Genomic DNA, 14,700 nt, shown 5'->3' with positions numbered 1-14,700 from the left:
GGAGGCGGAGCTTGCAGTGAGCTGAGATCCGGCCACTGCACTCCAGCCTGGGCCACAGAGCGAGACTCCGTCTCAAAAAAAAAAAAAAAAAAAGAAAACAGGAAATGCTTCATCCTAGAGGAGGCAATCACTCCTTCAACTGCCTGACCTGGAGGAATCTTCAGATACCTGTAGGAATGCAGGTGTGCACGGAGGCCACCACTATAGCACTCTTTATACAGAGAAAAATCGCAAATGACCCAGAGGTTGTCACTCAGCCCATTTCCAATGCCAAAGAGCAAGCTATCCCTGTTTACTAACATGACAACATGTAAATTTTCACAACCAGCAGGATCAAATATCAAAGTAAAATACTTCCTGGAACACAAAGAAGAAAACTACAGACACTGGGGTCTACTTGAAGATGGAGAGTGGGAGGAAGGAGAGGAGCAGAAAAAATAACTATTGGGGGCCGGGCGTGGTGGCTCACGCCTGTAATCCCAGCACTTTGGGAGGCTGAGGAGGGTGAATCACCTTAGATCAAGAGTTCAAGATCAGCCTGGCCAACATGTTGAAACCCTGTCTCTACTAAAAATACAAAAATTAGCCAGGCGTGGTGGCAGGTTTTTTGTAATCCCAGCTGAGGCAGAAGACTCATTTGAACCCTGGAGATGGAGGTTGCAGTGAGCTGAGATCATGCCATCATACTCCAGACTGAGCAACAAGAGCAAAACTCAGCCTCAAAAAAAATTAAATTAAAAAAAAAGTTATTGGGTACTGGGCTTGACGCTGAAGTGATGAAATAATCTGTACAACAAACCCTGATGACATGAGTTTACCTGCGTAACAAACTTTCACATGTAGCCTCAAACCTAAAGTAAAAAATATATATATATAAAATTTTCTTTTTTTAATTTAGTACAGTTTTGTTTAAGTCTCATAACAATGCAGAAATACACGTATACGAGACTTGCTCTGACACCTGGCACAGAACTGACAGTAGCGGCTCCCCAGTGAGGCTGGAAAGAGGGTGGAGGACGTGACAAGGAAAGGAGATGCTTTATAGCTAACAGCCTAAGCTGCAGCTTTGCTTGGAGTTTTACCACAAAACAAATACATGCATCATGTGATGTTTAAATATAACAATATATATTTAATAACAATTGGTGCGCCTGCAATCCCAGCACTCTGGGAGGCTGAGGTGGGCAGATCACCTGATGTCAGGAGTTCGAGGCCAGCCTGATCAACATGGTGAAAGCCCGTTTCTACTAAAAATACAAAAAAAAAATTAGCCCAGAGTGCTGGCACACACCTATAATCCTAGCTACTTGGAAGGCTGAGGCAGGAGAATCATTTGAACCCGAAAAGTGGAGGTTGCAGTAAGCCGAGATGCCACTATACTCCAACCTGGGCAAGAGAGCAAGACTCTGTTTCAGAAATAATAATAATAATAATAATAATAATAATAATAATAATAATAATAGGTGGAATGAGAATATGGCTTTATCCCATAGGACAAAAAAGAAGTACTGCTCCCCTAGTTGAGAAAAATTGTAACCATTTTTATCAAAAACACCTGTTTCACAAGGCTCTCCACAGCAATTCCAGTCTCCATGAGCTAAATGGGCTAAGAATGGTTGAATGAATCTCCTGCTATTACTGAGGTTGAGTTCATATTCTTAAAATAATAATGAAATCAGCTGAGTGCGGTGGCGCATGCAGGTAATCCCAGCACTTCAGGAGGCCCAGGCAGGTGGATCACCTAAGATCAAGGGTTCGAGACCAGTCTAATTAACATGGAGAAACCTGTCTCTACTAAAAATACAAAATTAGCTGGGCGTGGTGGCGCATGCCTGTAATCCCAGCTACTTGGGAAGCTGAGGCAGGAGAATTGCTTGAAAGTGGGAGGTGGAGGTTGTGGTGAGCTGCGATTGCGCTATTGTCCTCCAGCATAGGCAACAAAAGCAAAATTGTCTCAAAAAAAAAAAAAAAAAAAACTAAACAAAAACTGACGGAATCATTCATGTGTCATTCATGTCAATCTAAGAACTTTCTATTCCAATTAGTAAGTTTTTTTAGTCAGAAACACAGTAACTCATTCAATTACTTAAAAATGTAGTATAAAATCAGGTAGAAATCAGCTGGGCGCAGTGACTCATGCCTGTAATCCCAGCACTTTGGGAGGCTGAGGCGGGCGGATCACCTGAGGTCAGGAGTTTGAGACCAGACTGACCAACATGGAGAAACCTCCTCTCTACTAAAAATACAAAATTAGCCAGGGGTGGTGGCACATGCCTGTAATCCCAGCTACTGGGGAGACTGAAATAGTAAAATCGCTTGAACCTGGGCGGTGGAAGTGGCAGTGAGCCAAGATCGCACCAGTGCACTCCAGCCTGGGAAACAAGAGCAAAACTCCGTCTCAAGAAAAAAAGAAATTAAGCAGAAGATTTCCCGTTATTGTTCTCCTAGAATATTCCACGTACTTTGTGCACATTAATATGTGACTTCTATTAGCAGCTGTTCTAATCCTGGTCCACAGAGAGCTCACAGTGTATCCAGATATGGCCCCTGAACAATCCCTGTGCCCAACAGCCCTGACACCACGGGACCCTCACCCCGTCTCCATCCGTGTCTGGTGTGAGCCCTTCCCAGGCCCATGCCCAGTGCCGCCTCTTCCCAAGTTCATGTCACTGGGTCAGGAGAGATGGAATCTAAGCGAGATGAGAGGGACTGAGGGAAGGCACGGGTGAGGGGGAGCAAACCTGTCAGGCAGGAAGCTTCAGACTCAGAGAAGATTCCCAACTCCAAGCCCCAGGGTTTCTGAAAGGAAGGAGACAGAACAATCCACCGAGAATATCATCTCACCTGAGGAGGAGCCATCCCTGACTCCTTTGCTTTCCTCTTCCTCTTCTGGGTTTCTTCCTCACAGACTAAGAGTCTTTGAAGTCAATCCTGAATGTCAGAATATGTTGTTTATTGCTCAGAATCAACACGCCCCCTCCCTGCAGGACACATACAAAGGAGACCCCACCCTGAGGAAATACGGTCCCCTCTGCTGCCCACTGCAGCAAGGATGATAAACTCCTACAGGAAAACTCCGGCTCTCCTGGAAAAGCCTCCACACACACTGCAGGATTGAGGAGCTGGGCTGGAATGAGCTCCCCTTCAGGGCACAGACCCAGCCCTGACCAAACCCCATGCAGAGGTTGGGTGCGGTGGCTCATGTCTGTCATCCCAGCACTCTGGGAGGCCGAGGTGAGTACATCGCTTGAGCTCAGGAGTTTGAGACCAGCCTGGGCAACACGGTGAAACCCAATCTCTACCAAAAATACAAAAACTTAGCCAGGTCTGGTGGTGCTCGCCTGTTTGTCTGTTGTAGCAGCTACTTAGGAAGCTGAGGTGGGAAAATCACTTGAGCTCAGGAGTTTGAGACCAGTATGGCCAACACGGTGAAACCCTGTCTCTACTAAAAATACAAAAAGTGGACCGGGCATGTTGGCTCATGCCTGTAATACTAGGACTCTGGAAGGCAAAGGGGGTTGGATTACTTGAGGTCAGGAGTTCGATACCAGCCTGAACAACATGGTGAAACCCCATCTGCAGTAAAAATACAAAAAGTAACTGGGCTTGGTGGGCATCTGTAATCCCAGCTACTCGAGAGGCTGAGGTAGGAGAATCGCTTGAACCTGGGAAGTGGAGGTTGCAGTGAGCCGAGACTGTGCCACTGTACTCCAGCCTGGGCAACAGAGTAAGACTCAAAAATAAAAGGAAATACAAATACAAAAATTAGCCGGGTGTGGTGGCACACACCTGTAATCTCAGCTGCTTGGGAAGTTGAGGCATAAGAATTGCTTCAATCCAGGAGACAGAGGTTGCAGTGAGCCAAGATCACGAGACTGCACTCACAGTCTGGAGGACAGAGTGAGAACCTGTTTGGAAAAACAAAAAAAGCCCGTTTCTGATGTGATGGACGCAGAGATAATAAAACCTGAGTAATGTGACAGAGACTGACGGGCAGAGGGAACTTCAGATGGGGGTGGGAGGGCATGGGAGACAGCTCTGAGCCTAGACCTGAAGGAGGAGAAAGGGCAGGGGACATAGGGTAAGGGCAGGGACAACGACTCGAGACAGGAAGGGTTTTGATGTTTGGGAAAAGAGAAAAGCAAATGTGACTAGGGCAGAGGGAGTCAGGAGATGCGGGCAAGCTCCCAGGAGGAGGCTGGACACTGGCAGGGGCCCTGGACACAGGGCTGTGGAGCCACAGTGAGGAGTTGGGCTTTTGTCCCGGGAAACACGGGAAGCCGGTGGAGGGTTCCCTGCCAGGGACTGACACGACTGCTTTAGATGTAGCTGTGGATGTCCTGCATCCCATGGAAAATTCTAATTACAACCGGGCACTCCCGTCTCCCAGAGGAAAAGCCACGCCCAGACACGCACTCTATTTCTCCAATCATTTCAGGGGCCAGGGTCACTCGGGTTGAGCTTTTCTGGTCTAGCCCATCATCTCCAAGTTGCAGGGAGGCTCCCTGGGGTTCAGAGCTGGAGACATTTTCACTGAGTTACCCTGAGAAGGTCTGAGATGAGTGAGGTGTGCCTGAATTCTTACATGAGGGCCTGGAAGGGCAAATGGGAAGGTTGGTCTTTATCACCCCTATCCTTGAAAATTAGGGAAGCATCTTTCACACACCTGGGCTAAAGAAACTTCTTTTGCAAGGTTCTGATGCCATTGATTCCCAACATTCAATTATTTCTTACAAGAAAATCAGAGTAACATTCATAAAATGCAGAAGTGTGAACACACAGCTATTGACCTTGAAAACAGGAAAAGAAGGTCAGTTGTAGAACTAAGACATAAGCAAATTTTTTCAATCAAGAATACATGGGTGGCCAGGTACGGTGGCTCACGCCTGTAATCCCAGCACTTTGGGAGGTCAAGGCAGGTGGATCACCTGAGGTCAGGAGCTTGAGACCAGCCTGGCCAACATGGTGAAACCCCGTCTCTACTAGAAATACAAAAATTAGCCAGGCTCCATCCTCCCAACTCATTGACCTCTTTTTACTCCTTCTCCCCAATCTTTAGATCGTGTTCAATCTCCATAGATTTCCACCCCTTCTCCCATCTCTGCGCCTCCTCTGCTTTCCCTGTTAAATTCTCTCTTCCATGTTATACTCCCATGTCCTCACTCTCTGGCACCTAAGATCCCCAGGTGTCCTCCTTGCTGTCCTTCCCCCTCTGTTCTCTTTGCCACCAGCACCACTGTGCTCTGTCTGCCCTGGCTCCAAATCCCTCCTCCTTCTTTCCCTCAGCTGATGAGCCTCCCTCTTTGCTGCCCCTCTCCCTACCTTGCTGTCCTTCATCTCTCTGTACATCTAGCTTTTCTCCACATTTCTCCAGTTGCTTTTCTCCTCCTGCTTTCTTATCTTTTGTTTAATCACTTTTGCTGTCTCTTCACAAATCCCTCACCATCCTCTACTTTGCCGTCTGTTACGGGTCTTTCTCATTCTTCTTTTCTCTGTCTCAGGTTTTCTACTGCACTCTCAGTCCCTCTCTCTGTCTCCTGATCCCTTTGGCCCACACAATCACAGGAGGGTTTGGAGGAAGACGCCTGCACCCGGAAGGAGCGCATTTTCCAGGGGCTGGAGCTGGGCAGACAAGAACACCTCCGTGTCACAGGACAGGCCCTGGGCACCTCTCCCCAGCGCGGGCTCAGGGGAAGCGGTGACTGCAGAGGGGAGACATGGAGAGCAGCAGGACCCAGCCTGAGTAGGAGGGAGGTGGGGGACAACGACGTCTTCGGAAAAGGGTGGGGTCCGCAGGATCCCAGCACCAGGCAGATAACCCAGCCTACCTGGGACTGGGGTCGCGGGGCTGCGTTCCAGGGTCCGGGGAGGGTGAGGCTGGGAGACGCCCAGGGCGGGAATCCACCTCTCAGGGGAGGACTTTAAAAAGTGCGGGGCCAGAGGAGTCAAAAAACGGTTTTGAGCAGGAAAACTATGCGATAGGAAGTGTATATATTGTACTACAGCAGAAAGACCAGGGACAGGACCAGCCTCAGGGCGACTTTAAACCCAAAACGAAAAGACCTCCGGACTCTCACGGGAACGTCTCAATTTGCTGTTGGTGAAAGAAGACGGGCGAGAATTTTCAGGTTTGTGGGGACCCGACATTCCAGGTAAGGAAGCCCTGGGGAGGCCAGGCGCGGTGGCTCACGCCAGTAATCCCAGCACTTTGGAAGACTGAGGCGGGTGGATCACGAGGTCAGGAGATCGAGACCATCCTGGCTAACATGGTGAAACCCCGTCTCTACTAAAAATAGAAAAAAATTAGCTGGGCGTGCTGGCGGGCGCCAGTAGTCCCAGCTACTCGGGAGGCTGACGCAGGAGAATGGCGTGAATCCAGGAGGCGGAGCTTGCAGTGAGCCGAGATCGAGCCACTGCACTCCAGCCTGGGCGACAGAGCTAGACTCTGTCTCAAAAAACAACAACAAAAATAAAAACAAACAAACAAAAAAGAGCGCCGGGGGCCTGGGAAACACAGAGTTGATAAAAGCAGAGCGAAACTCACGCGCGGTTGTAGGACCTTTACTCCACGCGATCCGCTTCCGGGTTTGCGCGAAACTGCGCGCGCCGGGCAGAAGCCTGACCTGGGCGGGACCCCCGAGGAGGTAGGCGGGGCCTGGGCGAGGTAGAGGCTGGGCGCGAGGCGGAGAGACCTCACCGTTTAGAACCGGCAGAGGGCGGGGCCGGGGCGGGGCCGGGGCGAGACCTGTGCGTCTCTCAGCCTTTTTCTCAGCGCCAGTGTTTTTCGAGCTTTGGAGGCAAGAGCCCCCAGGAAGGCTGAGGCGTGATTCGAAAGCCCTGGAATTATGTGGAACGGCCTCCCGGGGACTGGAGTTGCGACGCTGCGCTCCAGAAGCCAGCGAGGGAGAAGCTGGGAGGCGCCCAGGGCGGGAATCCACCTCCGGGATGAGGACTTTAAAAAGCGCGGGCAGGAGGAGGGGTCAGGAAACAGTTTTGAGCAGGAGAACCACGCGATAGAAGGCGCGGGGACTGGACCAGCCTCGGACTGACGTTAAACCCTAAAGGAGTTTACCGGGCGCGGTGGCTCAGGCCTGTAATCCCAGCACTTTGGGAGGCCAAGGCGGGCGGATAAGGAGGTCAGGACTTCAAGACCTGTCTGGCCAAGATGGCGAAACCCTATCTACACTAAAAACTACAAAAATTAACCGGGCAAAGTGGCAGGCGCCTGTAATCCCGGTATTCGGGAGGCTGAGGCAGGAGAATCGTTGAACCCGTGCGGCAGAGGTCGCAGTGAGCCGAGATTGCGCCACTGCACTCCAGTCTGGGCGACAGACTGAGACTCAGTCTCAAACAAACTCAAAAGGAAGCGACCCCCGGACTCTACAAGGATGTCACAATATGGTCTGTGTGGAGGAAGGAAGGTGGGAATTTCCAGGTCTCTGGGGACCCCACCTCTCCAGTATAGCAGAGCCGGGGGCCTGCGAAGGGCCGACTTAACTAGAGACAGAGCAAAACTCACGCCCTGCGGTATGACCTTCACTGAGGCGATCTGCTTCCGGGTGGCCCGAGGATCTCTGAGCCTGGGGGTCCAGTTTAGCCTGGGCGACAAAGTAACACCCGCTCCCGCTGGGCTCCCTTACCCTTACTAGTCTTTTTTTTTTTTTTTTTTTAACTTTTTTAAATAAAATTTTTGATGGTGTGACATAGGGATGCAACTTGTTTTCCATGTGAATATCCAGTTAGTTGTCCCAGCACATTTGTGGAAGAGATCTATTACTTTCTTTCATTATGTATACTTTTTTCTTTTCTTCTTTTTTGAGACAGAGTATTTCGCTGTCACCCAGGCTGGAGTTCAGTGGCAAGATCTCGGCTCACTGCAACCCCTCCCTGCTGGGTTATAGTGATTCTCCTGCTTCAGTCTCCGGAGCAACAGGCATTTCAGGTGCGCGCCTCCATGCCCTGCTTATTTTTGTATATTTGGTTGAGAGGGGCTTTCATCATGTTGGCCAGGCTGGTCTCAAACTCCTGACTTCAAGTGATCTGCCTGCCTCGGCCTCCCAAAGTGCTGGGATTACAGGTGTGAGCCACCGTGACTGGCCCAAGAAATACTGTTTACTACACTCTTTAAATGTTGAGAAAATATAATTGAAAACAAAAAAATTCCCCCAAATGAGAAATCATCTCCACGACAATAACAGAAATAAAAACAATTTTATTTATACATAAGCCTTAGCCCAGAATGTGATGGGAAAAAGAGGCAAACAGCTAAGAGGTTGAAAACAGAGAAGGACACTTCACTGTTCTATACTATGCATTAAGTTCATGTTTTCAAGATCAACACTAATCAGTCCTCAGGGAAGAGGACTTGAGGACACCCTTGGTCACACACAGTTCATCCTGGCTCTACTTGGTAACGGAGGTGACCATCTTTGTCAGCTAATTATTTTTATGCAGAGGAAGGGGGAAAAACCCTAACCCATGTCATTTTGACAAGTGTGAGTTTTAGGACATGGCGACAGGCGCCCTCTCTGGTGAGGCTCCTAAAATCCGACAGAAACTGATGTCAGCAGCAAATAATAAAATTTAGAATATATGATTAAGTATAGAATTTATTTGAACACAAAGCTTGAAGAAAGCCACCTGGAAACTTCAACTTCAAATGAATGGGATCAGCGTTCCAAAGTAGAGACCGTAAGGTTTCACATACATAGGGTAAGACAGAGAAGAATCACCACATTTTCAAGACCAGTGCATAGGTTGCAGCAACTTGATTGATTACAGATTGATACACTTCCAGGAAGGTTACTTTATCACTCCATAGAAAAGAACAATGACCCGAGGAAGTCTTATCTCTGGGGCTGCTTAGTCTTCCTAATTATTTACAGGAAAACTCTTAGAAGTTGCGCCTGCATACCACTGGACTCAGGTTGTATGACCACATTCCTCTCAAGGCTCAGAAATATTTAAAAGTCGATAGCTTTAAATTTGAATTATTTGAGGTTTGAATTATTTAATTTTCTACTGAGATACAGGTATTATCTTCCTTGTTTACCTTTCAAAGAGAGCTCCCAAATCCTTAAGAAATACATCCCTGGGCCGGGCGGGGTGACTCACGCCTGTCATCCTAGAACTTTGAAAGGCTGAGGTAGGAAGATTGCCTGAGCTCAGGAGTTTGCGACCATCCTGGGCAACACGGTGCTGTCTCTACTAAAATACAAAAAAGTTAGTCTGGCATGGTGGCGTGTACCTGTAGTCCAAGCTACTTGGGAGGCTGAAGCAGGAGAATTGCATGAACCCAGGAGGCAAAGGCTGCAGTGAACCAAGATCGCGGCACTGCTCTCCAACCTGGGTGACAGAGTGAGACTCCATCTTCAAACTTTTATATATATATATATATACACACACACACACACACACACATATATATACACACACATATATATACATACATATACACACACACACACACACACACTGGGTCACTATGCTGAAAAAATATATATGGTTTCTAAAATATAGTACTTTAGGCCGGGCACAGTGACTCACGCCTGTAATCCCCGCACTTTGGGAGGCGGAGGCAGGCGGATCACCTGAGGTTGGGAGTTCGATACCAGCCTCACCAATATGGAGAAACCCTGTCTCTACTAAAAATACAAAATAAGCCAGGCACGATGCTGCATGCCTGTAATCCCAGGGAGAATTGCTTGAACCCTGGAGACGGAGGTTGTGGTGGGCTGAGATCATGCCATTGCACGAGAGCTTGGGAAACAAGAACAAAACTCCGTCCAAAAAAATAAAAATAAAAATAAAAACCACTTTGGAAGAGAGAGAAAATGCATTTATGAATTTTTTTTTTTTTTTTTTTTTTGAGATGGAGTCTTGCTCTGTGGCCCAGGCTGGAGTGCAGTGGCGCAATCCCGGCTCACTGCAAGCTCCGTCCCCCAGGTTCACGTCATTCTCCTGCCTCAGCCTCCCGAGTAACTGGGACTACAGGCGCCCGCCGCCACGCCCGGCTAATTTTTTGCATTTCTAGTAGAGACAGGGTTTCACCATGTTAGCCAGGATGGTCTCGATCTTCTGACCTTGTGATCCGCCCGCCTCAGCCTCCCAAAGTGCTGGGATTACAGGCGTGAGCCACCGCGCCCGGCCTGCATTTACAAATTTTCTAAATAAATGTCCTAATAAAAGAAATGAAAGGAAAAAAAAAGTCTTCCCTTATTTTCACAGGAGGACTTATACCTCTTATTTATTTGCTTGTTTGAGACAGAATCTAGCTCTGTCATTCAGACTGGAGTGTGGTGGTGAGAAGGCTGACTGCAGCCTCCAATTCCGTGGTTTAAGTGATCCTCCCACATCAGCGCCCTGAGCAGCTGGGACCACAGGTGTGCACCACCACACCTGGCTGAGTTTTTTGATTTTTAGTAGAGTCAAGGTGTCACTATGTTGTCCAGGCTGATCACGAACTCCTGGGCTCAAGCAATCCTCCCGTATTGGCCTCTCAAAGTGCTGAGATTATAGATGTGAGCTACCCCTCCGGGTTCTGGCTTTATTTCAACAAAATATGAAATTGTCCTCCACCTCCTGTGTGTAATAAAGAGTTTTGCATGTCACCTTTCAGTTTCCATTATCCACTCAACTCATGATTTTGATTAGTTTAATAAGCCGTTCTAATTGTCAGTCCGCACTGCAACCAGCGCCTCACTTCACCCCTTTACGGAGGTTCCTGCCCTTTTCCGCCGCCCTGCCCCAGACTGAGGGGAGCTCGCCCCGCCTGCAGGACGACTCTACCTGCTCCAAAAAAGGGCTTTGCATTAAAACCATTTTCAAATTAAAAGGAAAAACAATTCAGCGTTCGGTACCGGTGGCCCACTACAATATGTTGTTTACCTTCCATTGAAATATTAACTTCATATGAAATATTAACTTAAAACGGGCAGGAAGCATCCTATGATATTAGGGGTAATATCACGGCACATCAGAAACAATCCACCAATCAGAACCCGGAAGATCCAGTCCTGCGGGGAAAGAGGATGGCAGCGGCGACATCTGGGGCCAAGCTGATGAGAAAGCCCGGACCGCCCCCTCCGGCCCCGCCCCTTCCCGCTGTCCGGCCCCGCCCCCAGGCAGCCTCCTCCCTCTTGCCCTGCCCCAGTCCCGTTCCAGGCCCCGTCCCCAAAGCGGCTTCCACCCTCTCGCCCCGCCCAAGCACCTGTTCTGGCCCCGCCCCCTAGGAGACATTTTCCCCTTCCGGTTCCGTCCCCGCCCACTGTCCAGAACCGGCCCAGACAGGGTCGAGGGCCCGCCCACGGTTGTTTTGCAGCGCCCCGGGCTGACTCAAATGAGTGTTTTTTTTTGTGTTTCCGCTTCAAACCTGTCTTTCGCAGGACCCCAGCCCCAAGTCCAGCCACACCAGGAATCTGGGTGTTTTCGGGTTGTTGAAATCCCCACGCGAGTTTGTGCAGTTTTCAGGGAGTCACCATGTTGGCCAGGCTGGTCTCGAACTCCTGAATTCAGGTGATTTGTCCGTCTTGGCCTCCCAAAGTGCAGGGATTACAGGTGTGAGCCACCACACCTGGCCAATTTTTTGTATTTAGTAGATTCAAGGTTTCATCACGTTGGCCAGACTGGTCTCAAACTCCTGACCTCAAGAGATCCACCCACCTTGGCCTCCCAAAGTGCTGGGGTTAGAGGCCTGAGACACCAGGGCCGGCCAGTCTAAGCTAATTTTGACAGGACAGTGAAATGGCTGAGACAGGAAAAGGAGCATCTCATCATCAGCCTCACCAAAGACTTACAAATCTTATTAAACAAAGGAAGTTGGCCCCGCGCGGTGGCTTAAGCCTGTAATTCTAGCACTTTGGGAGGCTGAGACGGGCGGATCACGAGGTCAGGAGATCGAGATCATCCTGGCTAACATGGTGAAACCCAATCTCTAATAAAAAATACAAAACAAAACAAAACAAAATTGCTGGGCGAGGTGGCGGGCACCTGTAGTCCCAGCTACTTGGGAGACTGAGGCAGGAGAATGGCATAAACCCGGGAGGCAGAGCTTGCAGGGAGCTGAGATCTGGCCACTGCACTCCAGCCTGGGTGACAGAGCGAGACTCCATTTCAGAAAAAAAAAACACAAACAAAAAAACAAAGGAAGTTAACAGTCTGTACTATGAAACTTGCAATACTTGAAGCCATCTAATAGCACTAACAAGTTTTCAAAACCTTAAGGCAAGCAGGGCATGGTGGCTCAAGCTTGTAATCCCAGCACCTTGGGAGGCTGAGGCAGGAGGATCACGAGGTCAGGAGATTAAGACCATCCTGCCTAACACGGGGAAACCGTGTCTTTACTAAAAAAAAATACAAAAAATTAGCCGGGTGTGGTGACACACGCCTGAGGTCCCAGCTACTTGGGAGGCTGAGGCAGGAGAATCCCTTAAAATCAGGAGGCAGAGATTGCAGTGAGCCAAGATCGCATCACTACACTCCAGCCTGGGCAACAGATCAAGACTCCATCTCGAAATAAAAAAAAATAAAAATAAAGAAATGAAAGAAGGCTAAAGAGTAACTCCAACCCACAAATATATATAAAGTTCTCCAGAAAAGGTAGATAAAAGGACAGATAGGCTGGGTGCAGTGATGCAGCTTACAGTTTGCAGTGAATGCAGAGAATGAAGTACTCAGATAATTCCAGCTGACTGGGGCGGGGAGCAACACTTCTGAGAGAGTGCCACCCCAGAATCTGTCCTCCAAGTGTTTATTGAAAGGGCTTGTTTAAAGTACACTTCAGACAAACAAAAGACATCCACCATGGAGCTCTTTGGATCATGGAGCTCCTCTTTGGAGGCGGATCGTGAGGCACATATGGCCTTGTAAAAGCACTCAGACCACATTCACAGGAGACTGTTTTCAGCGTTCCTTATCACACAGTCTACTCCTTGTCCTGATTTCAGGGTCAAGGAGTTACAGTCTCATACACAAACAACATTCACACAGTGCCTCAGTATTTTTCCATGCCTCAATCTCAAATGCCTTGTATAAGCTTGACTATGTTGCCATGCACCCACCAAAGGTGGTTCACGCCCGAAATCTCAGCACTTTGGGAGGCCAAGGCAGGCAGATCACCTGAGTTTGGGAGTTCGAGACCAGCTTGACCAACAAGGAGAAACGCTGTTTCTACTAAAAATAAAAATTAGCCGGGTGTGGTGGTGCATACCTGTAATCCCAGCTACTCCGGAACCTGTGGCAAAAGAATTGCTTGAACCCGGCAGGTGGAGGGTGCAGTGAGCCGAGATTGTGCCATTGCACTCCAGCCTGGACGACAAGAGCAAAACTTTGTCTCATAAATAAATAAATAGACAGACAGATACAGAAACCGGTGTAAGTGTATCTTTTCATTATAACACAACATTTTTCCCAATTACTTAGCAGAAAAAAGCATGAAAAAACACTATACATGTGTTAATGAAAATGCAACATACACAAAAGTAATTCTGACATAAGTAACAAAGAGTTCTAGTGGAGAAACAGTAGTTTTTGCAGGTTATGGAAATTTTTGTTTGTTTGTTTCTTTCTTTGTTTTTTTGAGATGGAGTCTTGCTCTGTCGCCCAGGCTGGAGTGTAATGGTGCCATTTTGGCTTCTGCAATCTTCACCTCTTGAATTCAAAGAACTTAGCCTCTTGAGTAGCTGCGATTACAGGTGCCCACCACCACGCTTCATATTTTCAGTAGAGATGGAGTTTTGCCGTGTTAACCAGGCCGGTGTTGAACTCCTGACCTCAGGTGATTTGCCCTGCCTTGGCCTTCCAATGTGCTGAGGTTACAGGAATGAGCCAGCCAGGTAATGGAAATTTCAAGTTTCATTTTTATGCTATAACTTTAAGATATTTAACATACCTACAACAATAACCTCCCCTCAAATATCTATACAACATGCTTTGGTTTTTTTTTTTTTTTTTTTTGAGACAGAATCTTGCTCTGTCTCCAGGCTGGAGTGCAGTGGCACGATCTGGCTCACTGCAACCTCTGCCTCCTGGGTTCAAGCAATTCCACTGCCTCAGCCTCCCGATGAGCTGGGACTACAGGCGCCCACCACCACGCCTGGCTAATTTTTTGTATTTTAGTAGAGACGGGATTTCACCGTGTTGGCCAGGATGGTCTCAATCTCCTGACCTTGTGATCCGCCCACTTCGGCCTCCCAACGTACTGGGATTATAGACGTTAGCCACCGTGCCCGGCCCACACTTCGGTTCTTCATACTGAAAGGAACGGACACTAAACGTGGTTTTTATATTCACACTGGAATTATGCTTAAACCACTTACAAGTTTACTAAAAACTAAAAGACAAAACTATTTAAAATAATGATAATGGCTGGGCATGGTGACTCACGCTTGTAATGCCAGTGCTTTGGGAAACCGAGACAGGTGGATCACTTGAGATCAGGAGTTCGAGAACAGCCTGGCCAATATGATGAAACCCCATCTCTTTTAAAAACACAAAAATGCCGGGCGCGGTGGCTCAAGCCTGTAATCCCAGCACTTTGGGAGGCCGAGACGGGCGGATCACGAGGTCAGGGGATCGAGACCATCCTGGCTAACACGGTGAAACCCCGTCTCTACTAAAAATACAAAAACTAGCCGGGCGAGGTGGCGGGCGCCTGTAGTCCCAGCTACTCTGGAGGCTGAGGCAGGAGAATGGCGTAAACCC

General features: G+C 48.4%; 2 protein-coding genes across 2 annotated transcripts in view; both read right to left on the bottom strand.

The window, feature by feature from the left end:
- LOC111528918 (zinc finger protein 468) overlaps nucleotides 1-3,859 on the bottom strand; it is a 183,006-nt gene extending 179,147 nt beyond the window's left edge. Inside the window, exons 1-2 of the mRNA XM_031934793.1 lie at nucleotides 3,790-3,859; nucleotides 2,845-2,931 (exon numbers count right to left, since the gene is read on the bottom strand). Of these exons, the coding sequence (XP_031790653.1) occupies nucleotides 2,845-2,859 (15 nt within the window). The 5' untranslated portion in view covers nucleotides 2,860-2,931; nucleotides 3,790-3,859. The remainder of the gene's footprint in view (nucleotides 1-2,844; nucleotides 2,932-3,789) is intronic.
- Nucleotides 1-14,700, bottom strand: part of LOC111528907 (zinc finger protein 665) — a 262,870-nt gene that overhangs the window by 9,857 nt on the left and 238,313 nt on the right. The window lies entirely within an intron of this gene.

The sequence above is a fragment of the Piliocolobus tephrosceles genome, chromosome 21, assembly GCF_002776525.5.
Source record: "Piliocolobus tephrosceles isolate RC106 chromosome 21, ASM277652v3, whole genome shotgun sequence".
Taxonomy (NCBI): domain Eukaryota; kingdom Metazoa; phylum Chordata; class Mammalia; order Primates; family Cercopithecidae; genus Piliocolobus; species Piliocolobus tephrosceles.
The sequence above is the reverse complement of the archived record's forward strand: the minus strand, read 5'-3'. Positions and strand labels throughout refer to the sequence as shown.